At 37.2% G+C, this 27,916-nt stretch overlaps 1 protein-coding gene across 1 annotated transcript; it reads left to right on the top strand.

The window, feature by feature from the left end:
* The first annotated feature begins 237 nt into the window (after positions 1–237).
* On the top strand, positions 238–27,916 carry LOC116294590 (polycomb protein SCMH1). Its single transcript, XM_031702221.2, has 15 exons — positions 238–910; positions 5,073–5,358; positions 9,352–9,407; positions 11,694–11,798; positions 18,185–18,331; positions 19,537–19,747; positions 21,644–21,735; positions 22,624–22,858; positions 23,211–23,311; positions 24,105–24,336; positions 24,779–24,818; positions 24,963–25,513; positions 25,986–26,072; positions 26,757–26,875; positions 27,258–27,916. Exons 1-15 carry the CDS (start codon positions 827–829, stop codon positions 27,390–27,392), a joined length of 2,481 nt encoding a protein of 826 aa, XP_031558081.2. The 5' UTR covers positions 238–826; the 3' UTR covers positions 27,393–27,916.

The following is a 27,916-nucleotide window of genomic DNA, read 5'->3' as shown; positions in this document are numbered from 1 at the left end:
ATCTTAGAAAGAGATCTTCCGCTCTAGATGGACTTGATAGCCAAGCACTCTCTTATCTCGCTATTGGTGGATCTTGCAGTGTCTTACGCTGATTGCGAATCGTTCGCCATTTTGGCTGCGCCTTATCTAAAATGGCAGGACCTCGAACACATCAATGAATCGATCATTCTACACGGGGAAGAGTAAAACCAACATTCTTTAAAGTCCTGAATATATTGCTCTTCTTTCTCTTTTTGACTATTTTCGTTCCTTCGTAGAGACCAAACGATAATATTCAAGCCGACAGCTGAAAAAAGGATGATTGAATAGTGTCCCATTTTGGCGCTCTTTCAATTCATATTTTAGCCTACCCCCAGTAGGAATAGTTTTGTCACGCGTTTCTAATGGGTTGGGAGATTTTAGTCTTGAGCCTCTTCACTTTGGCGCAATTTTAGGCTTTTCTCCTGTTCATTTATCTCTGTCCTAATACGTAAACAGTTCATTTTATTGCCTTGAGAGGTGTAAAATCAAGTTTTCGTACAGACTGGAGGAATCTTAATTTAATTATGATTGAATTGTTTGGTAGCTGACTTGTTTTATCTGTTGTCTACCAACAAGCAACACCAACCACAGCACTCTATCGTAGCTATCCCATCCGTTTGATAACCACTACGAGAGATAAGGCAGTATTCATCTGCACTGACAGCTCAACGACACGGGGGACCTGATCTGCACTTAAAGCATCTGGCCCTAAGAGGTATTTTTGCTGTGACCAAATCACTTCTATCTTCTCGCATTGGCAGCCATCTTGGAATCTGTTGAAGGCGCGAAACTCGTGTTTTTCATCATGGCTGAAAGAGAAGGCAACATGCTTACTGAAGACGAAAATACCTCTAGAAACGGCGAAGAGAACTTCAAAGAAGAAATAAAAGTGAGTTACTAGTTAAGAAGGGGTGACAATAGGAGGTGAAATGCTTGAAGGACAGATGCAGCTTACAAGTATGTTGTTTTGTTTACGAGCTAGATTGAAGAACTTTTCATGCTGAATGTTAGGACACTTGCTCATTTAGGTGGCGATTCTTGAATCCTTGGTTTATCCTTAACTAAAACTTTCTTAATGATTAGAAATCGAGTTTACTAGCGTAAATATGCAGTGTCCAAAGGTAGAATAATATGTCGGGATTACTCTAGTAAAATTTTAGTCATTATTGAATTGTTACAAAGTTCAAAACTGAAAAAAGTGTTGTTCTTTTGTTGTCAGCTTTACGCAAAACCTTATGCTGTTCTTTTATTCTATGTTATTAGTATTATTGAACTTTTTATGTTTTTATTTTAAACTCACAAGCCCTTTTTTACTTTCAAATTTTCCTTCACTTTTTATCATCTTTCCATCATAATTTCATTCAAAAATTCTTTTTTTTTACAATTCATTCATTTGATAGGTTCTCAAGAAGATCGGATAGTACCATAAATAAATGAATTTTTACTAGTATTGAGCGTGTCTTTATCAGCTTAACAGCTAATCCTAACCTTGTATTTTTTCTTTCTTGCATGTAAATTGATTAGTTTTCCAAAATTCTAGTACTGTATGTGCCTGTTTGCCCAGACAATTGACTCATTTCTTTTCTTTCCTAGCAAGATTATGAAGATATGGCCAGAAAATTTTCTAAACTTATCTTTTACTTGAATATGAATGAAATATAAAAGTTACTGTAGTAGCTAGCACCAGTATAAACTGTCTAAAGGCCGGTTTAGACGGTACGATTTTCGCCTACAATCATCTGATACAACACGCTCACGGCATCCTACAACTGGAGTCCTAGTGTGTTAATCAAGCCTACAACTCGCCTACGACAGGCGCGCAAGTGTGTGGTATGCGATAGTTATAGGCGAAAATTGTACCATCTAAACCGGCCTTAACTTGTAAAAACGTAAAAACTTGTAAATTAAATTTTTGAATTTAATGACTGGCAAATGGGCTATTGCATGAATTTTTCATACCCCCGTCCAACCCCCCCTCCCCCCACCACTTTGGGATTTTGGGATTCTTCAGGGGTTGGGGAGATGGAATTCTTCAGGGGTTGGGAGCATTTTTGTGCTAGAATTCTTTGGGGGTCAGGGTTGTTTTTGTGTTTTTTGTGTGCTGTGCTGGGTTGAGGACCCCAATTTCACTTGTATTCTAAAGGGGTAAGTCATGAACAGCAGGGAATTCCACAGGGATCTTAATGTCTTAATGGTATTTATGCAATATCCCAATACAAGTAACACAATTCTTATATCACTAAAAAAATGACGAAAAACAGCCTGATAAGAAATCTTTAGGTATGTGAACTTTAATGCCATGCCATCTTTTGTATTTGGTAAATCTGTTTTTACGTGCATTCTCTACTCTCATATCCCATAATACTTTACATCTTTGGGGGTAACCAGAGGGTAAAAACCCACTTCTTTTATTGAAGGCTGATCAGACAATGTTGAAAATACCTTATTTGGTATCCAAAAATAAAATGAAGAAGTAAAAAACAGAAAAAGATAGAAGCTTGAAGAGGTAAAAGGTAAATTTTAAACATTTTTTCGTAAGTCAATATATTTTCTGTAAGACCAAAGCTCTTGATGATCTGTACACGCAAAAATAACTTGGAATAAACTGATAAACAGTATTGTACAGATAAATGCAGGTATAGTATCAATTCAATTAAGAAACCTTTCAATTTGGGACAGTTTTTTGATTGGTTACCCCCCAAAGACCCAAGGCATTATGGCGATGTGAAAGTAGAGAATACCCTGAAATTCTCTTGTTTTATTACTGGATTGCCTGTGGCAGCCCAGTTGTAAAATGCCTCTGTTTTTTTTTTGTAGTCTCCTTCTCGCGAAATGTGCATTGTTGTGCAATTAGATAGTACACATATATGTATTTGAATGACATGTTCATAGATAAATGGCTCATAGATTGGCTTAGCAGCTGAGGATGTAATTCCAGGCTTTAGAAGTAATATAATTGAGCAGTAAAAGAAGATTTCTAGGATTGTAATTCAGGTATTTATTGGTATTACAGTGTGACGTGCCGTACCATAGTCACTTGAACAAATTTTTGATGAATTTTTGACATATTCGTGACATATTTTTATTTAATGCAACCAATCACGTATGAGTTTGTTTTGAGAGGCGGAGACTAAAGCGGAGTCAGACATGCCTAGGAAAGTGTGGCTAACCAGCTTTTTATGGATAACTTTGTTTATTTGCGATACATAGGGTAAATCACCAGAGTGGACAACACTAAAAAGTAGTCTGTATCTTATCTCGGTTCCATACTTAGTATACGGAGGGTTTCATGAGTTTTTGAACTTCTATATATTCCAATGCATCGTTTGTGACTTTAGGAGTAGAGTATTCACTATGCAGATGTCTTTGAGATGTATTTGCTTCATTATGTCGGCTGATTATGTTTTGAACATATCTAAGACTCGCTCTTACTTCTCAAGAGATCTGTCTCTGTCCTGCTCCAAGCTTTGTGGTGAAGATCCAATATTCTTTCTCGGAACATTGTAGGAAGTGTTCTTCCATCGTAAATCCCGCCATTTCTGTTATGGCAAAGTTAAGCATCTGATTTTAAAATGTAGATTTTTAAAAAAAACTCATATTTGCAAACTGAACCCCGATAAAACTGCTGTGTTTATCGGATTGTATTTACTAGTAAAATTAATTCAATAAATTTAGCAATTATTAGCACTTACGAAAGTTATTTCCCAAGTCCGTGGCTATACAAAATTGATCGGAAACAAAGGTGGGACAAATTACACACATCAAACTCGTCAAAAATATGTCACGAATATGTCAAAAATTCATCAAAAATTTGTTCAAGTGACTACGGTACGGCATGTCACACTGTAATAAAGCTACTCAGTCGGCAGTATACTGGCTTCAATGGCGTGGGTTAGTAGAGCCTCAATGAAAATATAGCTTTCAGTTTTTAGTTTATAAGTGATATATATGAATATATCGTTAAATTTCACGTGGTAATCACAGCTGCTAACTTTGGCCGTAAATACTTTTCTCTAAGTTTTGAAATCTTTTACTAACCAACTTTCACAATTCCACTTCACTGGTTTGGATATTTAAAAAGGCAATATTTGAAGAATATAATTAATAATAGCGATATAGAGAGATAGAGAACTTAAGAACGGTTAGCGAAAAGCAAATAACCATTTAAACAGGATTTAAACATATTTCTAAACACATTTATGTTGCTTATTTGGCCTATACACTGTTCTTGAAAGAAAAATTCATTGTTTCATCAGATGCCACGAGCCTTGGGGTCAAGTTAGTTGTTGTCAGTGTGATTTTAGATGGAGCCTATTAAAACTTAGTGGTGGCAGTAACACAACGCTATTTTCTCTTGTTACAAAACCACATCTATAGTTTTACTAATCTAGTGTCATTCCACTTGCTGGTTAAAATATGTACCAAAGCGGTACATTTTTATTGAAAAATCATGTTCAAAAGGTGTACATTATGTTTTTGAATAAATTTGACTTGAGAAAAATAAGATAATGTGTTCGCAAGTTCTCAAAGAAAAATACACCTAAAATGTTCCAACGTACCCCCTCCTCCCAAATAGCTGTACATAACAAAAATTAGGTGTTAAATAAGCTCCAGCACATTGGGCAACCCAGTGCACGCACCAAGAGCGTCTTGTTTGCTGTCTACTTCGGCCATTTGGCTAGTGGTATCAAGTGTTTCAAGCAGGCAGATAAAACGGACAGGCAGGCAGACAGGCAGGCGGGCAGATTGGTTAGTTAACAACCTCTAATTGGAAATTCAAAGCTAATGATTTAAAACCAAGGGTTTTAAAAGTCAAGCTATTTGTATAGGAAATCATATGGCTTTGAGTACAATTTGGAATAAATTTTAACAAGTTGGTTAAGCTCTAAGAAAACCAACGAGTAGTGAGTCAACACATTTTCATTTATGTTATTATACTTTTTATTCTATCATGGCAGCCAATAGAAATGCATGATTTTTAGGAAACAGGACCAATCTGCCCCTTCAGTATAATTTAAAGCTGACATTATTCTTTCTTATCTTTGATTCAGGATTATGCAAAAACAACTATGAATGAACTTCTCGGCATGTTTGGGTATGATGAGGAAATCACCAGTGAATCAGTAGATAGTCTGGATATCAAGGTCCCAAGTGGTGCTGATGAACTTAAAGGTACAACATCTACTGCAGCTACACATAGGCTTGTCATGACTACAGCTGGGAAGTCATCAGCTCCTGTGGCTATGACATCAGTTTCCATGTCAACCACTCCACCGATTGTTCTACCTGTATCAGAAGACTCACCAAGTGATACTCCCATCATTGTTAAAGTTGAAGGTTTGTTGAACTTTGATTGCTGTAGCTATCAAAGAACTTGATAATAATTGCCAGAGTCAGCCACCAAAATTCGCAATGACACTCGCTTGGAGCTCAATATTTCTCAAATTACTATTTTTATATTAAATTTATATTATTATATAATTACCAATGAAATATCTATTTTTCTCTATTTCGAAAAATTGATATCTTCACACGTGAAAATAACATGTTATTTTCACGTGTGAAAATAACACCATTGCGATGGCTATTCAAAAATACACGGAAAGAATTGCCTGAAAAAGCCAAAACACACTTCATTGATAATCATATGATAAACAGAATATTACATGGGCGCTTGGAGATACGCAATTTATCTTCTCGTGTTGAAAATCTCTCACTCGTTCGCTGCGCTCACTCGTGAGAGATCTTTTCAACACTCAAAGATAAATTTCGTATCTCCGCGCGCCCATGTAATATCCTCTATTTATGACATGCAGCACTCCACTTTCTATCATAAACATCTAGATGACTTTATTTAGAAAAAAATAAAGCCGAAAAAATCCTGCCAGTAAAGATCTAAGGTGACTGTCTACTTTCAAAGTTTAATTTGAGCCACCATGTGTTTGCCCTCAAAAATTGCAGAATAAATGATTTTATTGAAGAACCATACACATTTTAAACTTCAAGATTTCAAAACCCTAAAATTTGCATAGGGTTTTATGCTTGTCATAAGGTTAATTAAAAAAAATTTCTAAGAGTCTATGTTATTTCTTTAGAAATTAAGTTTATTTTTCTTACACATGAAACAGATTTTTACATGCATGTAGAATTTTTAAGGGCACTGAAAGGATGAAATAATGACAAATCAATGCATTTGTCTTTTTGTCAAGAATACCCATGTAGTATTGTAGAATGATTCACTAGATGGCATATGTGCAATTATAGAGTCTAAAGAACTATGATGATGATGATAATATAATAATAATAATAATAATAGAGTGCAAATAATATACCTGTGAAATAGTTAGGATGAAATAGGAGATAGTTAGCGCTTAATTAGACAACACATAGGAATTCGGTGAGGCATGACAAGGGCACGGGCGTTTACTAGAGTAACAACTCGAATACGCAAATGAATAGATACGAATATGCGAACATGTCAAATTATACGAAGGAAAAGCATGTACAATAAAATATTGTTTCAGTTTTTGTAAGTGTGTTTAAAAATATTTAAAAATGCATGATCTTGAGTAGCACACATGCACTAGTTTACCCGTCATGGCTCACATGTTTTAACTAATTAGACGGGTATATCATTTGCGCTCTAGATAAATATGAAAATAACTTGTCATTGCTTAATTATCACCACCACAAGTACAGCAATGGCGCAGCTCAACGGGGTCAAACTGAAAGCATGTGAAGGTGCCTCTGGCAGCTGCTATACAGTCCATGTATGACCCCGGAGCACAGCTCTAACCAGTTTGAATTAGTTAGAGTTGATTTTGAGATGAGGGTGGACCAGAAAAACCCTTGGGGTGGCTGGGATTTGAACCCCGGACCACAGAGGTGAGAGGTGAGCTTTTAACACCAAGCCATCCTGACTCCCCTATTATACAATAATAATAATGATAATAATGATGATAATAATAAACATGTTTATTTAATGAGATAATTTTCAGTTGGGCTTCGAAATCTAATCTAAGATGAAATTACTATGGTATTGCTAAACAACGATCTCATCATCAGTTAGAGGTTGAATTAAACTATTATGAAAACGTTTACTTGCATAGATAGAGTGGCAAAAGATATTTGATTCTTCGTAGAAGAGCCAATCTACTATTAAATTTCTTAATCAAGTTACCAATCTAATATGAGTGGTCCAGTTTTTAAACTTAAAAGTTCTTATCGATTATTACACCAACTTATGTTAAGCTACTGGTTTTATAAGCTTAGAGTCAATTATTTCATTGTTCAGTGAATGCAAGTTTGATGTTTTGGTCTTGTAAACCTGGTGGCAAGGAACTTAATTTTATCATGATTTAGGTGGTTTCTGGTTTCTGTGTATCCAATTCCCAATATGCTTCAGGGCTTATTCATCAATTTGGAGCCAGTTGTCAGTTAATAATTGTTAAACGGTTTGACAAACCCAAAAATATTGGATTCTTTTGATTTTTGGCTGCAAAGGAATCTTATGACGTGAAGCATAGACGTTTCCTTGGGAGATTGAGGCCTAATGAGATATTATCACAGATTTCTTCACTGTCTGTTGGAAATAACTAATTTTTGGATGTAGTAGATAAGTTAGCTAGCTAGTCAGTCTTCAAAGAATGATTCACTAAAGTTGTGAAGGAACATAGAGAACTTTGTAAGCTCCAAAGATTCTTGTTTGTGAACTCGTTGGTTTAACAAAACTTCTTGGTTTAACAGGATGAATTTTTGTCATTTGGTTCTTCAGATTTCTGCCACAATTACCTCTTTTTAGTTTGATAATACTGGTAGTTTTCAGGACGTTCCAAATGCCATTAGAAACCAGTTTGGATGTAGCTTCATTTTGCCGAAGGAGCTGATTGTTAAACAGTTCATTACACCAATATCTTAGGGCAAATATTGTCCTTCTTAAATAGGTTGGAAAAAGAAAAGAAAAAAAAACGTCCTTTTTCATGAGGGTAGCACTTAATAGCCAGTGGCTAACAAACCTGTGGCCCTCATTCCGTTATCAAATTGGAATTTAGGAGTTGATTTTTGCAGAGGGAGGAAAACCGGAGAACCTGGAAAACCTTCGAAGCACAGGAGAGAAGCAACAAATAACTCTGCTGGTATACAACACCGAACCTGGTGGGACTCAACTCGGGTCACATTGATGAGAGGCAAGCGCTCACACCAATACGCCACCCATGCTTGCCATAACATATCTAGTTCTGAAAAGTAATGAGTGTTTTTTAAATGTTAAGAACTAAAGAGAAAACTTTATAAAAAGAAATCAAAATTTGAAAGAGCTAAGGAAAAGGTAGCTGTACAGGGCTCAAACATGCCCTCACACAAGGGGCTCACATATGGTCTTAGGAGTTTTTTTTTTCCTGATCACTTCTGATGAAGGAATTTTTGCTTTAAAAACTTCTGCATAGGCATCCATTTAATTCCAAAAGTAGCCAGTCACCTTAATAAAAGATGTCAGCAAAAATCTAAATTGAAATTTTCTGGCAACAGCCGAAAAATCGATTTTGCTTTTATTCAGTCAAGGGCGCTAGGGCAAAAATTGGTGGTCTTTTAGCCGTTAGACTCCATTATGTTGGTGTTTTTTAGCCGTTAGAAACTGTTTAAACTGTTACTCAACTGTTCTGTTATGTGCTGGCTTGATTTATTCAGTTTTCCCGTCTATATACGCCAAAAATACTGCTGTGACCAATGGTCCAATCGTATGTAACAAACTACTGTATCCTATACCTGCCTCATGACCGCTTACGTAAGCGTACGCGTCGGTTAATAAGTTAATCCATATCCCCTAAATAACCAAGTACTCATTAACTTATTAACCGACGCGTACGCTTACCATGGTTTACGTTGTCACAAGGTGGCCCTAATGTCAAATTATGAGTAAATTTAATTTTGCAACTGTTGCTGGCATATGTTTAATTTTTGCTGACATACCTCTCTTAATAGAAAACAGGGATCACATTTCATGCTCTTTGCTACCATGCATTGTTATTGGTTAAACAGAACCAAAAGAAGCATTTTTCAAAAATTCAATTGCATCTAAGGACTCACTTCATTTGTGTTGACGAGGGCTTCCTAAAATTAATTTGCATCCACAACAAAATGCTTGAACTACATATTATGCACTACCATGATCCCTGTTTAGTGCTTCTAATATGGCTTTCATGGTAGCTCCAATCTCATCCCATATTATTGAACTTACTATCTTGCATGTCTTTTATATTTTCTCACAACACAAAACAGCATTTAACTGCATCAAAATGTACACTTATAATATACACTGTTATTGTGTTCTAGGAAATACAAGTGTAAGTGACATCATACGACAACAAAATGATGTAGCTGCAGCTAATGTAAGTAATATTATAGATCAGGTTATATATACTGTGAATTCCTCTGTTTAATTAGTTAAATTAATCACAGCATGCAAGCTTTTAAGCCATTCTTGCTTGGGTACATCTCTGCCATGGTAATGGGAAAGCACATTCATTCCATAAGTTTTTATACCAGCTATTTATCAGCATATTGTTTGCATGTACTTTGAAGTCATGGGTTTTTCTAGCACTAAGATAATTTTTATCCAAAAGAGGGGTTTCGTGAAAGAAGCAATCAAAATTTTATAATTTATTTATTTATCTCGGTCTCAGATCTCAGTCTATAAGCCTTTTCACAGTTTAAGAATCAATTCCACTGCACAAGCGATTTAATCCCGAATTTCTCACCTTCTTTTGTCTAAGCCTTCTTTTGTTCTTAATTAAACAAAAGAAGGTAAGAAATTCGGGATAAAATCGCATGCGCAGTGGAATCGATTCTTAAACTATGAAAAGGCTTATTCCTATAATTCCCTTAAGGCTGCAATAATTATTCTTTTATAGCAAGTTTCGATTCAATTCAATTTTATTTTTGCACAATTATTACAATTAATTATATTTACAAAAATGAACTATCTTTACATTTACATATTACAAGGTAATTATTATTTTACGATACATGTAATTTATGCCTAGAGCCGAAATAAACTGGGGAGTTTTCCTAGTTAGGCTCAAGTCATTTGAAAGATACTTTTTAGTAATGGCATTGAGAAAGTAATTCAGTAAATATATAACTGCATAGAAAATATAAGAATAGAATTGTTAGAAACGATGAAAACAGAGAAAAATTGAATACACAATTTGGATATAAATAGATAATGTAATGAAATACATAATATAATAATACAAGTCTCAATAAAAAGTAGATAAATACTTCTGTACATCGGGCATCAATCCACAACATAGTTTTGCTTTTCGACCAATCTTGCAAGTTTGATAAAAACTAAAATCTGGTCTAATGTACCAAAATAGTTGCTTCATTACCATCTACCACATCAGATTCCAATTTTGTGAGTTGAAATTTAATATATTAGAGCCATAAATTGCTAAGGTTTTTTTATTTATCTACAGTATACAAAATAATGTATTCTTTAAGTGGAAATGATGGTCTCCAGTTTTTTATATATTGAATTGGTTGAATTTATTATGCAAAAAGAAAAATACCAAATACTTCAATAAACTGACATTTGACAGTAACTGACAGATATGGCTTATCTTCTGATCAGCATTGATCTCTTGATAGTTATGTCAGTAATGATAATAATTAACTTTGTTTATAGAGAATAACACTTGACAGTAATTATTAAACTGATCAAATCGTGGTCCTCTTTTAACGCCTCTGGTTAATTAAGGACGGGACCGCCATTTATGTGGTCATCCAAGCCAAAAATTCAAAAATTTGATAGATAAAATAGCCCTGGGGGGGAGGAGGGGTACTCCCTTTGTTCAGGTGGTAGGGGTGATCGGCGGTCAATTTTTAAAATGGCCCCTAAAAAGTACGCATAAATTAAAAAAGTTATTAAAACCAACCCCGGCTATCAACGCCGGTTTTAAAAAAGACAGGACAGCGTTTAATAAGATTATAACGATGATCATATTAAAGAAAAATTTAGTGCATCATTCCCCCCCATCCGGGAAAATGTCCTTAGGAGTCACTTGTCACTTCTTAATCATGATGGGAGAGTTTGGTTCGTGTGAATGCATGGATTAATCTGGATTTTTTTAAATAATTATAACTGCCAGCTATTTAGTGCTTTGAAATACATGACAGGCTGCTGGTCATTTATACACTTCAAATCTTATATTCATTTTGAAGTCTCTTACGTGGAATGATCCATAGCAAAGGACACTCTTCAGGAACAAACAAACAAACAAACAAAAACAAACAAACAAACAAATCAAAAGCCAGATTGTGCAAAGTCATTAAAGTCGTCTTTCGTATTTTCTTCTTAAATTCTTCAACTGATTACTGCTCAAACAATTAGTTAATTACAGATTTCGCTTCAAAACTCACCAAAATAACAAAGATTTAAACAAAGTAGAAATTGAAAGGAAAGTTAAAGGATAATTGCTCATTTTACCAGTTAGACTGGGAATTTAACAACCTGTTAACAAGCATAAGAAAAGCACAGGAAACCCAATCTCTGAAAACTGAAACTAGTATCTATGAGTTCGCCGAAGAGTGGTTTGATTATTTTTCTTCAAAGTAAAAAGGATTGTTTTTTAGTATCATACACGACCATTCTTTTTTGCTCTAATTACTAACAGGTATCTCCAGACCCTCCAGCAACTGAACCAAACAAGGTTATACAGTCAAGTACTCCATCTACTGCCACTTCTGTGAGCCAGTCAACAGTAGTACAACCAGCACTGGTGAGTATGACAATAACTCCATGTTATACATTACTGTATGTACATCACATCAACAGTTTACCTCCACTAGCTGAATGGGAATAAGGAAATATTTGAGTAAAATACATGACAATTTTGATTTTGGTTTAATTTTTGTAATTTAAAATTAGTGTGTTGCCTGTTCATTTCTGGGCTGTTTTGGTTTTGGTTTCTTGTTTATGAGAGGGGAAGGGTCGGTGGAATTTTGTTAGAGTATTTTTATTTCTTCATAAAATTTTCTTTTTTATACACTTATTTCAATAAAGTTAGTCACCAAAAACCTAGAAAGCTGAGATGACTGAGCATCATGGGAAACTTTTCATATCAAAAAAGCATACATATACAAAGCTTTTTTAATACAAATTGCAGCTCGATGATGCTCAGAAGAGGTGAGATTGTAACCGGTAAAAGATTCGCAAGTCCATGAACAGTTATCAAGCGGTTGAACGTGTAAAATGAATCTACCCATAATCCTTGTCGGCCTCAGCTTTATAGCTTTTCAGGTGACTAACTTTATTGAAATAAGTGTATGCAGTAACTTTAATAATGATCAAAGGTGGCTAAGAAAGTAAAAATTTAAATGTCTTTATTCTCATCCCTATTTTTATTAATGATATATAAACTAAATAGACATAAACCATCATCTATTATAGGGTTCGTTTTTCAACAAGAACATTTCTTTCATTTTTATTGTATATCTTGTATTTCTTCCCATTTGCTTTCTTGTGTTTTGTTATTCTATTTCCTTATCCATTTCTTTCTCATAGACATTCTAGGTGTCAGGGTTCAGAGGTTTCAGTTTGGGTGCGGTATAATCACTATTTTCAGTTACTCTTTCAACTCAGAAACTCTGATTATGCAGTCACACTAAGTAAATTTTGGATGTTTAAAAACACTGCACTATACTGTATAGGAATCCTGAAACTTGTGAATATTGTTCACTGTTTGACGCGGATTTAGCTTACACTGATTTATTTTTGTGCAATTGGATTCATTACAGTCGAACCAGCTCATGCGTTCCTCCTACCAAGGTTCAAAGATTCATTTTATTATTCGAAGCTTGGTTTCCATCTCGCTTTGAAGCTTGCACTAATGAAACTAACGTTATAAATTTCAATCCCAACCTTTACCCCAAAACAACAAAATGTTTATTTGTGATAGAACTTTAAACATCACACTACACCAAGAGAATATGAGATTAATTTAAAATGGTAGCCACAACTGTAAAAATGATTTAGGCTTTGAACGAATCCGCGTGAAGAACTAAATAGATTTTAATCCGATCTCAGATTTTAAATTTGCAACGTTCGTTTCATTAATGCAAGTTACAAAGCAAGATGGAAGTCAAACTTTGAATATTAAACTGAATGTTTGAACCTTGATAGAAATAGCGCACACTGCGACCTTTACTTAGCTTTTTTAGGACGTTGAAAATAGTTGTAAGAAATTAATGAATCCACTCGTTTGTTTGTTTCTTTTTATCACAAACTGAAGCCTCTGTTCTCTGTCTTCCCAGGCCCCTCACTTCTATGCTGTTCCCCCGGCGGTTCGCGGACTGTACTGCGTGGTTGCCAATCTTCCATTGGTCGTAAACCAGAATAAAAGTGCAATGACATTCAAATTCTGGAACTGTATCACGTGTTCGGAGTATTTCCTGCAGAAACCCGAGGTTGTTTTTCGTGTGCAATATCCTCATTTATTTAATGGTCAACCTGATTGGTTATATCAAGCTGCAGTTTGTGCCAAGTGTTACCATACCCTTGTAAACACGGTGGAGCCAAGGACCAACATTATCCCTGAGAACCAAAGCAGGGCTACATTCAAGGTCATCGACTGTAAACTGGAAGATAAAGACGGCACTGGAACATCTCCGAGTTATGTACTAGGAGACAGTGTATGTGTGAGCAATATTGTTGCTAAGGAGGTTACCGTAACAACCACTGACACCGCACAGGATAGTGACGGCCGACTACAGCCGAGTATTAAGGAGGGAAAAAATACTGATGAATCAATACCTCCTGACTCTTCACTTGAAGAAGAAGAGGCGTCTGAAGGCACAGAGAGCACAGAAGAAAGTCCAGACAACCATGAGTCTTACAAGTGCTATGTCTGCTCCATATCGGTTAGCAAATCTTCACGTCAGGGAAAACTAAGACGAAGCAAGTTTCCATCTCTATTCGTCGATGTTGCTGATAATGTTGGTCATTTCAAAGTATGTCACACCTGTTTTGATCGTCTAAATCGGCAGCGCGATAGATACATCCAAGCCAATGTACCAGACGAGGAGCGAGACTATGTGGCGCATATCAAAGTATGGACCGGTATTGACATTACCACCAAGTCTTGCTCTTCCTATACGACTAATGTTTGTTTCGTTTGCGAGAGAATTCTCCACGAAAACAAAGACCCTAGTCGACCGATTTTCAGGTCTCGCTACCCAAGTTTATTCCGAAATCTGCCTGATCACATGATTCACCTCCCGATCTGCGATAAATGCTACAAAAAGCTCCAAAAGGTGAAATTAAGATACGATAACGGCCAGCAAGACGAAGATCAACGAGATTACATACAGTTTATTAACATGTGGAGGGCCAAGAAAGGTCTTGGAAAACACGCAGTACTTGTGTGATATGTTGTAATCTTGATCATATGATTCATAGTTTAATATGTGCTGAACAGATAAGAACAAATCTAAAACATTGGGTTTCCTTTGCTAGAATAAAACCTTGTCGACAGTCTCGTCAAGTCTTGGCACAGATTTCCTGTAATGAGGAAACGATAACTTCCATTGTTGTGAATACGAGTGTTCAAACACTTCAGTACCTAGTGTCGAGACGAAGACTTGGCAATCTTCTGAAAGAAGATTATGGAAAATCAGGGGCGGTGAGAAGTTTTCGCATGAAACGTGATCAATGGTCTTATTTCTGTAATTCCTGATCGTGTCCATATTACTAATTTTTAGATCTGTCATTGCGTTACCCTGGATTCATAAGAACGAGGTCTATGTAGCACACGTGACTTTTAATTGAGGTGTACCTGGTAATTAGGGTATTGTACTGTTTTTCATACTCGCGTGCTACTTTGCGTCGAACCTCAGTGTGAGTGAGCCTTTTCTTGATCTTTTATATTTTGGTTTTCAAAGTTCCCATGCAGCAAAATCTTTTGAGTTTAAGATATAAAACAGAAACTAATGGTTTATAGTTTATTTCTTTTTATTCTTGAATTGCACATCGAATTTTACTTCCTTTGTAAAACTGCCATTACTTAAAATTTTTGAGCGTAACAGCGTAATGGCTTTCGCTAATGCACTAGTCAATTGAAACCTCCACCCCCCGACCCCCGCGAAATACCGGGGATTTTAACATTTGAGTGGTGTTAAAATCAGACATTTTCCCCAGTAATCGGGGGCCCATTCACTGTTAAAACCTCCGCTATTGTGGTCCCGTTTTTTTGGTTTAGTAGTCAACGAGAAACACATTTCACGCCCACTCCAAATTCTTGTGCAATCATGCTCTTAAAAGCACATCAAAAACGCGTCACGTCCCCGTTCAGTGCCCCGCTAGCCGCGGGGGTCGGGGGTTTTAATTGACTAGTGCATAAGACTAACCAATCAAAAGGTACAAAAATTATAATTCATGCAATCACATCAATTTCAATCGGCACAACTTAAGAAGGTTAATTGCATACTCTGCTTTGAATATATTACGAGACTAGCTAGACAGAAAAAATCTTTGTATATAAAACCGGCAACACGTAACCAGCATCGCGGACAGATGTAAAAAACTGTCACCGTCTAGATAAGTTTTCATACAATTGTACAATGACAACGAAAATTTAATTTTCGAATATATATTCATTTTGTGTGATACTGAATTTTTTATTGCTTTTATTCTAATACTGGGTATAGAGGTTTTGCACCATCACGTGCCGACGCCCATGATACAGCTTGGACTGCCTGTGATTAGGTGGCAGAAATATAAAATCCCTTTGATCTCGGGAATTGAATTATTTCTCATGTAAATTGTTCCTGCCATCTAATAACATGGCTGTTGTCACGTGATGGTGCAAAGCCTGTTCAGGATATCTGCCTGGGAAGGTGACAGATACTTTCAGCTTGGTTGTATTTCAGTCCACGTGTCATTCCCTTGAGAATAAGTTTCTTTGTTTAAGTTGTATATGCATTTTCATGTGTCTTCTCATGCGCAGCCTTTAAACAGAGAAAGGATACTCTAGGGAATGACACGTGGTCTGAAACGGGAAAATATTACGCCCAAGCTAAAAACGCTTTTGGAAAAGGAAAATATGCCGCGAGCTTTGTGACCAGGAAAGACTTTTAGGTTGTATATTATACACTGAGTTGTAACAATTGTATTTTTAAAAAAAGAAAATTTGGGGAAGGTACGTATATATTTTTTTTGAGGGAGGTCGGGGTAGGGACGGGGGATTTGCAGTTAATTTTGTTAAAATGGTTGTAGCCTTCCCCCTTTCACTCGGTAAGAAATTCATGAACCTCCTTTTAATTCAACAAGGAGCTAGCTAGGTTACTCCCTCCACAAAAATTCGATTTCCCCCCCCCCCCCCCCCCCGTTTTTTTCTTTTTTTTCTGGAAACCAGACGTAGAACTGAGTGGGTAATTTTAAAATGGAAGAGAGACAGGTCTCGAAACGTTTGTAAAAAAATTTTTTTCTACGGCTATTACGAAATATACTTCATTTTATCATTATTACTAAGATGAACGTACACAGTTTTCCAAAAAGGCAAGCGTAGAACTGACTAGAGTTTTTTTTGTAGAGATTTTGAGTTGGTACCTCTTGTAACATTCCATGTCTTTTGGGGGATATACCGTATTGGTACAAATTTTCGACTTCGGAAAATGTTACCGCGAAAATAAGCGAAAAAATTAATGCGCTTGTATAAAACCCTGTTATTGACTTTAACGTACGTCTACGTGGTTATAACGTGACAGTGTTATTTTATTATTGTTATTTACTAATAATGTTCATTAGGTTATCAGCTGAGCGTTGAATTTTGTTTCAGCCAATAACAGCGCGCATAGCCGTTTTGTCGACGGCTCTCATTCTCAACTGTTGCATATTTTCTTTCTTTCTTTTGACTAAAATATAATATACATGTCTACAAGAAGCACGTATATCTTTAACACAACGTATTTGCTAGAATGGCGAAATTTACAGTGGGGACACACTTAAACCTGATTTACGCTACCAACTCAAATGCAATTGAAAGCAATATTACGTGTGAATTACAGCAACGCAAACGCAAGACAAAATATTATTGATGTAAACAAGCACTACTGCGCTTGCGTATCTCAAATGTCTTGAATTTGCGTTTCACGTGTTTGCCCTCGTTGCTCGTGTTAACCACGCTTAACTTGAACTAAATTTAAGATTTAAAAATCTTTATCCAATCAGGAGAGAGCAAAATCAGTATCGTATTGACATCAGCCAATCACGAGCTCTCTTTTCCCACGGATGTTGATAACATCTAAAAGTTTTCTCATATATGTAGGCTTCATTCAATTGACTTAAATTGATTCCATTGTTTTCACTTTACGTCGTGATTGGTTAACTTTTTTGAAGTAGACCCATTACTGTGTTAGCACAGTGAGTCTCGCGAAATATGCGTCTTCCATTTGCGCGAAATTAAGTGACCGCAAAATTTAGTGGCAATATGGCATTCCTAGCCGATCACATAAAAGATTTGGATGTACGATTAACCTTTTAAACGGGAAAATAGAGAATGGTTCTATGGAAAAGCCGGGTAGTCAAGGAGTCTAAATATGATTCTAATGGGCTGTTTATATGGAAGCGAGCCTTTTTGCAGAGATGAATTATTCATTGCGTTTATATGGGAAAATTCATCCCGCTTAAAGGGATGAAATCAGTTATGCGATCATCCAGCCTCGTGTGCATTTGAATAAACAAAGAAACTCAGCCCGGCTAACTGGGCTAGCTCGTTTATATAAGACTTTTTCATCCTGCTTGCCAAAATCTCGGGGCCTTTAAACCGAGATCTCGGCAAGTGAGCCACCCCGTTTCCCCATATGAACGCAAAGGATTACAGGGCTGGCTCGCCTCCATATAAACAGCCCCTAAAAAGGCTCAGACGAACTTCACATGAGCCGAACCTAATGACATCAAAGAAGACTGCCACGTTATCCATTGTTTCAATTAGGTTCGGCTCGTGAATTTTGACGTTTGAACTAAGGCTTAGAGTGAAGTCATTAATACTAATACACTTTAGTAGAGCTAATTCCATTGTTTTCGTTTGTGTGTATTTGACTATTACACGTTGACTAGTATCTTTTATTTCGCCCTATATGTCATCGTCATATTCCTATATTGTTTCAGAAAAAACAACCAATCACAACGCAAAGGTCTCGGACTTCATCAAGTGATTCGAAAAGCGTCCAGAGTAGTACTACTACTGCTACATCTAGCATGTCTACTGCACCTGTCGTGAAGAAATTGTCTTCTTATTTACAGTACAGTTATCAGGTATGTAGTTATCCATCTATTTGCTGTTCACTGGTCAAATACAGCATTTATCCAAGACTGGGAGGTAATTACTACAGTTATTTATTTGTGTTATATAGGGCACTATCTTGACCTCAAATACCTGTCCCTCTCGCGCCTCATTTCACATAGGGCCTTTGATTTCTGTAATACATGTAAACCAAATTTATCTCTCAAATAATAAAATAATAATTAAAGTCGATTTTTGCACAATTTTATTTTAACTTTTCTTTTTATCTAAATTGGGCTTCCTGTGAACAAATCCTTTATGTCTTACCGTTGAGCGCACGTCCTGAAGCCAATTTGCAAAGCTGAAAGTATAGTTAGAAGCACCTCGATTCACGTAATTGATTATTTGATTGATGAAGTGGATTAATACCACGAGTGCGCATCACGATTAAAAGCAAATTAAAGCCAATCAACCGATCAGAAAAAGGTTCTTTCATAGCATTGATGTTTTGAGTAAAATTCAAAGCAACCCAACCCCACCCCTTGCCCACGCATTAGGGACCTTAAGGCCTCGTCCACACGTATCCGCAAATTTTTGTATCCGCAATTTTTTTTTGGGGTTGCGGGTTGCGTCCACACGTGTCCGCAAATTTTTGTGTCCGTATCCGCAAATTTTACGAAAACGGATGCGTGTGGACGGTGAAAATGATTCGAATACGCTGCGTGTGGACGCGAACATTTTCGTATCCGCAAAAAAATAATTTGCGGATACAAAAATTTGCAGATACGTGTGGACGGGGCCTAAACTGCAGGACGGCAACGACGACGGCAAACATACGATAGCACTAATTGCGCTATTCAATAGACACTCGTTAGAATGTACGAAATACTGTGCATCATTGCCGTCTTATGCTGAGAATAAGACGGGAAATGTCCTATTTTTACGTACTAAATAGAACGGCTACGCCAAAAGCTTATCTTTGCTGATTTTCGTTACAATAAGTAAAGCGTTCTCAAAAGACGTCATTTCACTCTAAAACGGGGGTGCTTATTGAGTAAATACTAGGTAAACACGAAATGATAATACAATAGAAGGTTGAAGCGCCTCAATTTCGCCGACGTTGTCGCCCACGTTGCCGTCCTGCAGCTTAACGTCCCTATTTTCGGCACGACAACGCCACCATCATGGCACAGCACCCTCTGTACCATAATATTTGTTCCTTTTTGACATGCTGCAGCTAAACCAAAATAACCGTCCATGTACCTGGTGTAAGAAAAGCACTCAGCTAAAGAACTTCACCTTCAGAGAGGATACTCGTGTTCTGGAGTGCCGTGGCATCTGTAGTGAAGAGTGTTTCGAGAAAGCAGCTCTGAGTATCGATGTGAGAAATGCGAACATCAAGGCTATACAGGAGAGAATCCGACAACTGCGTGATACAAAAAGAAAAAGTAAGTCTCCACTGGGCGGCACAATGATTATGAGTAGTCGAATTAACTGATGAGATAAGCTAGACAACTAGGAATTGCTGGGTTTCACTTGACGTCATTTCCTTTGTCGTGTGTACTATTCGTCATTGATAGAATTATCTAGTGTTTGACCACCACTGGAAGCAATTCAAAAACCTTTGTTAGCTTTGAAATCCAGAAATGAAAATACATATAAGTCTGGATCTCAACAATTGAGATAAGACATCAGCCTATTCAAAAAAAGCTGACCGGTTATTCGGCGTCATTTGCACGTTTTTGCGGCAAAACGTTTTTTGTCTCAAGATTCAGACTGTACCCTGATCGTTCGATTTAAGCCCACGATGTCCACGCGCGCAAAGACCGCTAATTAACCTTCAAAATTATACAGTAATGATGAAAAGGTAAATTATACACCGCGAAAAGATGAAAAAGCTTACTGACGTTTCGGACGCTAGTCCTTCGTCGGAGTAAAAGAGAAAGAAGTGGTAGAAAGGAGTGTATATATGATAGAATAAGAAAAGAAACCAATGAGAGCAAGGTAGGCAAGGAAACAAAAACAAACAATCAAAAGACAAAAGAAAAGGTTAGTTGAAAGTAAAGCGTTCATTAATCCCTTTGGGACTAAGAGTGCCCAATAGGTGAATAAGCCGCATTTCTTTGGTCTTGCGACAATCATTGTTGCCGTTAATCAAAGAAAGACCGAAAACAATGAAGTCAGAAAGAGAATGGTTAGCTAGATTAAAATGGCGGGAAACTGGTTTGGTGGGATCGTCATTGCGAATATCATAAAGATGATTGCAAATGCGATCACCAAGACGGCGGCCAGTCTCGCCCACATACAAAAGATTACAGCGGGTACATTTAATACAATATACAACATTAGAAGTGGTACAAACAAAATGGTCAGTGATTTTAACAGTTGATTTAGGACCGACAACAGAAGTGTGAGAGGCTATGTGAGGACAAGTATAACAACGTTTACGAGAACAGCGAAAAGTACCAGGTTCTTTGTTAGAGAGAAGAACTCCCTTGACCAAGAAAGAACGAAGATTACGATCACGTTTATAGGAAAAAAGGGGGCGGTTGTTGAAAATAGCAGAAGTGCGAGTATCAGAGTCAAGCAGAGAAAAGTTGCGGTTAACAATGGGTTTAATGGAAATGTTAATAGGATGATACGTAAGAGTGAAAGGAATGCGATCATTAGAGGGACGAGTGTGAGGAGTGAGAGCGGTGGTACGATCAATAGTAGAAACTTTACGAATGGCGCGATCAATTACATGAGCAGGATAATTACGCTTAAGGAAGAAGGAACGCATCTCAGAACATTTAACAGAAAAATCAAGATCATCACTACAGAAACGACGAAGACGAAAAAATTGCGAGAACGGAATAGCGTTAAGAGTGTGCTTAGGATGAGAAGACGAGTAGAGTAAATAAGAATGAGAGTCAGTAGGTTTGTAATGGACACTAGTGCTAAGACGGTCGTCATTAACACTAAGCAAGATGTCAAGGAAAGTGACTGATGTTTCACTAACCTCCCACGTAAAGTCTAAGGCAGGGTGAAAAGAGTTAACAAAAGAGATGAAAGAATCTAAGTCATTACGAGAACAAGAAGTAGCACCAATACAATCATCAATATACCGTCCAAAAAACTCCGGTTTAGGTCCAGTATATTGTGGAAAAATATACTGGTCATAAGGTCAAAATTATATTGAAGAACAATATATGTTTTAAGCTTTAAGAGGACAAAACCCTGAAATAATGCACGGGACTTTTCATAAGGTTGAATTTCAAAAAATCTTAAAATCTACGTTAGATAAATAAAAAAAACACCTGAATTTCACTAATGATGACCCATTTTTTGTCTACTTTGCTCAGAGTTTGCTTCCTTTTCGTGGCCATTGTTTGACTGGGAGCAGTACCTGAGGGAGACTGGGTCTAAAGGCGCTCCATGGTCTTTCTTCAAGCAGGTAGGACTTAATCAATACGTGCATGCATGTGAGGACATTTGTGTATAAGCTATGCCTCTGTGTTATAGTTGAGCATCTGCAATGCAGACGCAATCAATACGTCAGGGGCGTATTAAAATGGTTGAAATATTGGTTGTTATGAACGACTCACTTTGGGTTACAACCACCATGATAGTAATGTTTGACATGAACGATTTACTTTGGGTTACAGCCATCATCAGTCGGTTAGAGCGTCCGTTTTGTTTGGTTGCAGTATTAATAACCTTATTGGTTATTTTATCAACCAATAAGAAATAGTTTGAAACGGCTGTTTCGATCGGTTATAAGTATGTAGGTTGTTTTTTTTACCAAAATGAATCTGGTAATAACGACCATATTGATATTGTTCATTTTATCAACCAAATTTGAGGTTGTTTTTACCCAAAATGAATCTGGTAATGGCGACCATATTGATATTGGTCATTTTATCAACCAATAACAAATTAGTTGTAATAACCATTCAATTTTTTATAACCATCTTTGTTGGTTGTTTCAACCAGGCAGTTTTTACAATTTAAGCTATGCCTCTGTGTTAATTGCGCATCTGCATGCATGTGAGGTCTCTATGTGTTTAATTGTATATCTGCGATGTAAGCGCAATCAATACGTGCATGTAAGGTCTCTGTGTTTAATTGTAGCTCTTCGATGTAAGCGCAATCAATACGTGCATGTAAGGTCTCTATGTGTTTAATTGTAGCTCTGCGATGTAAGCGCAAATAATACGTGCATTTGAGGAAATCGTGTATTAGATATGCATCTATATGTTAATTGCACATCTGTGATGTAGACGCAATCGTTATGTATTGCATACACCCATCATTATTTATGGCCTGTATGATGATATTCCAGAGTGCAACCCCGCCACACAATGGCTTCAAGCCAGGAATGAAGTTAGAAGTATCAGATCCTCGTATCATAAAATGTACTTGTCTGGCTACTGTTGTAGCGACATTTGGACCGCGTATCAGATGCCGTTTTGATGGCACGGACAAGTCTAATGATGTCTGGCACATAGTGGACTCTACCGAGATACACCCTGTAGGATGGTGTGAGGCGAACGAGGTTATACTTCAACCCCCTATAGGTGAATTAATTTTGAATTTTTTTGATTTATTTTTTTAATTAAAATTATTGGTTTTTTTTCTTTGTGCTTTGATGTTTTTGCTATTTATCAAACATACCAAGTCACAGGGAAGCGTACCATCTTGACAAATGCAATGTTACTGCACATGAGCAGAGTTAATTGCAGCCAAAGGGCTTTGCACCGTAATGCGCATATGCAGATTTTTATTTTTAGGCAGATTATTATTTGTAGTTATATCGTATCACTTCACTGATATGTTTTTATTCACAACTTTATTTCACGAATATCGACCCTAAATGTGTAATAAATTATATTATCAGACCTGTCATAATCTCCTTTAATGCTCTTCCAGGTTTTCGTAAAGATGTTGGTCGATATCAAACGTTTCTTGCAAAAACCTTGTCTTCTCATTCACCTGAATCAATTATCGCTCCTGCCAGAATTTTTAAAAAGGTAAAGTGAGTCTTCACTTTTTAGATGAAGCGATTGAACTTTTTCATTCTCTTGTCTTTTGTCTTATTATCCTTGGTTAATAGCTCAAAAATAATCAAATTTACATTAACATCTTAGGTACTGGTTAGCCGCGCCGTTTCAAACTAAATAGTAAATGTTGATACTGTCGTTCTTTTCTTAATAATAGATTAGAGACTTCCATCCATCCATTCATCCTTGCTTCCTTGCTTCCTTGCTTCCTTGCTTCCTTGCTTCCTTGCTTCCTTGCTTCCTTGCTTCCTTGCTTCCTTGCTTCCTTGCTTCCTTGCTTCCTTGCTTCCTTGCTTGCTTGCTTGCTTGCTTCCTTGCTTCCTTGCTTCCTTGCTTCCTTGCTTCCTTGCTTCCTTGCTTGCTTGCTTGCTTGCTTGCTTGCTTGCTTGCTTGCTTGCTTGCTTGCTTGCTTCCTTGCTTCCTTGCTTTCTTCCTTATTCCTTCCTTGCTTCCTTCCTTGCTTCCTTGTTGCTTGCTTGCTTGCTTGCTTGCTTCCATCCTTCCTTCCATTTTTTTCTTTCATTCTTTTTCTTTCTTTCTTTCGTACTTTTTTCTTTTCATTCTTTCATTCTTTTTTCTTTCCTCCTTTATTTATCTCAGTCTTCCACTATTTCTTTCTCTCTACATTTTCACACCTTAGAACTACATGCTCCGATAGCTCTTTATGAGCAGCAGATGACTCAATGTGTTTAGCCCATTTCACATACACACGACTACAGTGTCAATCCATCAATCCGCTCACCAGCTGTCATAATTTTTGAAGGAACCCGATGGCCCTGAGAAGAACAAGTTTTATCCAGGATTGAAACTAGAAGCCATGGACCCAAAGAATCCTGCCCTGATCTGTGTAGCTACTGTGGGGAAGGTAGAGGGAGAAAAGATACGTGTGGACTTTGATGGTTACCTTGGATCAGACTTTTGGTGTAGATTTGACTCTCGAAATATCTTCCCTGTTGGCTGGTGTGCATTAAGTGGGCATCCCTTGCAACCTCCTGGTAAGAAACCAGGTCACATTTGAGGGGGGGGGGGGGGGGGGGGTACTAACTTCTTTTACATACTAACATACCAACGGAATTTTGGTTGGCTGTTATATAAAGGTTAAAATGCATTGAAATTCGAGGCGGCCCGAGGTCTAAAATTTCAATGTAAATCCAAGCACGTCCCTATTTTTAATGTTTGATGGAGGGTTTGAATTTTGATGGATAGCCTTTCCCGGGTTTTGAATTCAGCCCCGCTCTCCCCTGTTAGTATAAATGCAGAATTCAAAACCCGGGACAGATTTTCCATCAAAACTAATTCAAACCCGACATCAAACAATTAGAAATAAGGCGTGGTTGGTTTTTAATTTAGGTTCGTTGTTGTTTGGATGGTTGGTTAAGGGGTTTCTTGTTCTGTTGTTTTTTTATTGCAATAATTATTTCTTTTCTTCAACAACAGGTAATTCGAAAAAATGGTCCAAAATGCAAAGCGCTACCAGGTAAGATTAATTTCGATATCACTGCCGACCACAAATTCAAAAAATATGGCTATTTTTAGAAAACTGTGAAAACGGATATTCGAAACCTACTGCTCGGTGAATAACATGTATATTTCTAAGGTATCTGCATTCTTAACTTTGCAGAACAAAAACTTCAAAAGAACCAGAAGAAGCAACCGGAAACAGGTCCGCCCGAACCCACACAACTTCATCCGCATCCTCATCACCTCATCTCACATCACCAGCACAAGATTCTAATACGACATCCACGAGTTCTTCTTACTTAGAAGTCCGGCAGTCTCACTTGAATCGCCTGTCATTCCCTACTGTATGCGTGTATGTCAACCACGGCTGTAAAATCGGTCAATTCTTGGATCCCGAGAAAGTGTCCCGATTGTTACCGCCCTACTGGCGTGGTCGCATCTCAGATGTTCTCAAACCATGTTTACAGGGGATAGTCGATTGCTCGTACAACCAGCCCACTGTATTCGGCTTTCTAAGGCCTGGTACTGGTAAAACATGTATAGTAGCCCGCGGTAATGGGCAGAAATTGAGCTGTATGTTACAGACCATAGACCGTGTACGTATCTTCTGGAAAGTGTTGGACAGGTTCATTGAGGATTTACGGTGCTGCGAAAACTTTATGTCAAGCAGTCAAATCAACGGCGGGTGCAACAAATGTCAGAGAACATCGGGTATTTTTATTTTTATTCTTTTCTCTTTTTTTCTTTGTGCGCCATCTCCGGCATACGTTGCAGGTGGTGCATTCAATTTTGCTGGTGCAAGCGCTTTAGTAGGATGTTTGAAACAAAAGCATAAACAAAGAAGCTTGAGCAAAACCTCGATATCATAGAGTTCATTGAAAAACGCTCACGTTTCCTTAGGTAAGAGCATGATTTTATTGCATGCAATGGTACACACTTGTTGACACGAACTTTTGCTTGCAAAACAGGTGCGATGCTCAATGCAAAACCATTATAAGAATCGGTCATTTATGTGGTTTTTTAAGTAGCATGCTCTAGAAAAAGCATGAATGAAGATTGTTGGCTCTATTCATACCACAATTGCCCCTACTCTCTTTGTATGTATCCTATCACATTTAAAGGCCGTATACATACACATATAAAGCCAACCTTAGAATTGTTTATTTCCCCCTCTCTTAAACAGTTTCAAAAGGCAGAGCAAAGCGGCCTTCTACAGAAGCGAGCGAAGCCCTGCCGAGCAAGACTCTTAAACTATGTGTCCAGGAAATCGGTAAGTATTTGCTAGTTATTTTATGTGCATTTTGTATTACACTATTAATTATACAGCTTCTCATTAATCCCATATAGGTAACTGTTTGAAATAAGGTAATTATTTTCTTAATTGGACAGGTCTTGTTGATATGGGATTAATTAGGCATCTATATAATTAATAGGTAATGGGATTTCATGCTCCCCAATCAAGAAATAATTAGACTCGAAAAATTCCTCTGACTGCCAAATTGAACTCGGCCTACGGCCTCACCCAATTTGGTCGCAGTCCTTGGAATTTTCCTCATCCAATTATTGGAGTCCTATTACATATACTAATAAACCAGTTTTAGTTTTATTTCTTTTCTTTCAATAATAATGATAATGATCATGATGATGATAATCGCCTTTAAATAGAGAGTTTGACAGGTGACAGTTGCCAACTTAGCACTGATAGATTTGTGGCCCTCTATGTTTGACGTCTCTGAGTGAGACGGGACCTTCATTTTACATAGTTATCTGAGCCATAGTTCGTGCCGAACCAACTGAGCCACCCGGGAGGTGGTTTACTAGTAATGCTTGAGAAAACCATAACTTATAGATTTAACTCTTTCACTGAAGATTCGTATTCTCAGGAGAGTGGAAGGTAGTCAACATAATGTCAACATTGCTATCTCGTCGTAATCACTAACGCCATCCATTATAGATGAAAGTCCCCCTCAGGTTTGTTCGACTTCACCAGCCAAGACGTGGACAGTCGATGAGGTCATTAAATACATGGAAAATACAGAACTCGCTGATTATACCTCACTGTTTAAAATACATGTAAGTCAAGTAAAGCATGTGATATCGTTCAATGTGCAAATAGCTTTGATAGTCAACATGTATCACTGAATAGCCACTGAATATCTTCTTGACATTTTGTCACGTGATCTATCGTAGCCAATTAATATCTTCTTTGAAATTGTCACGTGATTTGCTATCGTCACTGGAATTCTGGTGAATGTCACGTGATCTGTTATAGCCAATTAATCTGTAACGTGATCGAATTGAATACGATTATATATATATATATATTCCTTGGTCGTTGGTTGTAACTAAGACATTCATTCTGAAGGGTTGTTCAATTTGGTGAATAGTCGGCTTTTTAGCATGTCGTGATGATGGATTTCAGCCAAATATTGTTTTAAATTTGTGTCTTGGACAGGAAATAGATGGCAGGGCGTTGCTTCTGTTGAACCGTGACATGATCATGTCATACATGGGTCTAAAGCTGGGACCAGCCATCAAACTACTCAGCATCGTGCAAGAACTGAAGCCAAAACAGACATGTGAAGGCTAGACCCTTTTAACACAGTTTTGTGGACTGTCACAAATACCTGCATGATTATTTTCCTTTATTCGTTCGTGCTGTAAAGTATCCTACACATGCAAACAGCCTTCCCTCCTTATGGACTGGTTTTCACTAGCGACATACGCAAGGACAGATGGCCGCATATTTTGTACTACCCAAATATAAAGGGGTTACTTAATAGCGTTTGTCGTTTATGCTTGTATCGCTAGTAAAAACCAGGCTGTATAGAGACGAAGCAATCCAACATCTTCAGAATCTTGGTATGCGCATCAATTACTACTATAAAGATAAGGGGGATTAACAGCTTACCCTTGTCCCTTTATTGAAATGCGCTAGAGTTATTTTATTTGGCCCGTCAAACGAAGTTGTCCTTATTTAGTTTGTTCCTTTATGAAAAAACAACAGAAATTAGCCCTGCCCCCACCCACTTTAAGAACTACTATTAGTGTCTACTACTATGTATTATACTTACTATTTCAGTTTCAACATTAAAACAGCCATGAAACGAGTAA

This window comes from Actinia tenebrosa, unplaced genomic scaffold, assembly GCF_029948245.1.
Source record: "Actinia tenebrosa isolate PJP-AT-01 unplaced genomic scaffold, QUT_ActTen_1.0 PGA_scaffold5__44_contigs__length_20552954, whole genome shotgun sequence".
Taxonomy (NCBI): Eukaryota; Metazoa; Cnidaria; class Anthozoa; order Actiniaria; family Actiniidae; genus Actinia; species Actinia tenebrosa.
The sequence above is the reverse complement of the archived record's forward strand: the minus strand, read 5'-3'. Positions and strand labels throughout refer to the sequence as shown.

Excerpts from the sequence above, each read along its gene's own strand:
- LOC116294590 (XM_031702221.2), top strand. The coding sequence starts at position 827 with ATGGCTGAAAGAGAAGGCAACATGCTTACTGAAGACGAAAATACCTCT. Across the intron at positions 19,748-21,643 it reads GCGTGATACAAAAAGAAAAA|AGTTTGCTTCCTTTTCGTGG; the intron begins GTAAGTCTCCAC and ends TACTTTGCTCAG. Across the intron at positions 21,736-22,623 it reads CATGGTCTTTCTTCAAGCAG|AGTGCAACCCCGCCACACAA; the intron begins GTAGGACTTAAT and ends ATGATATTCCAG.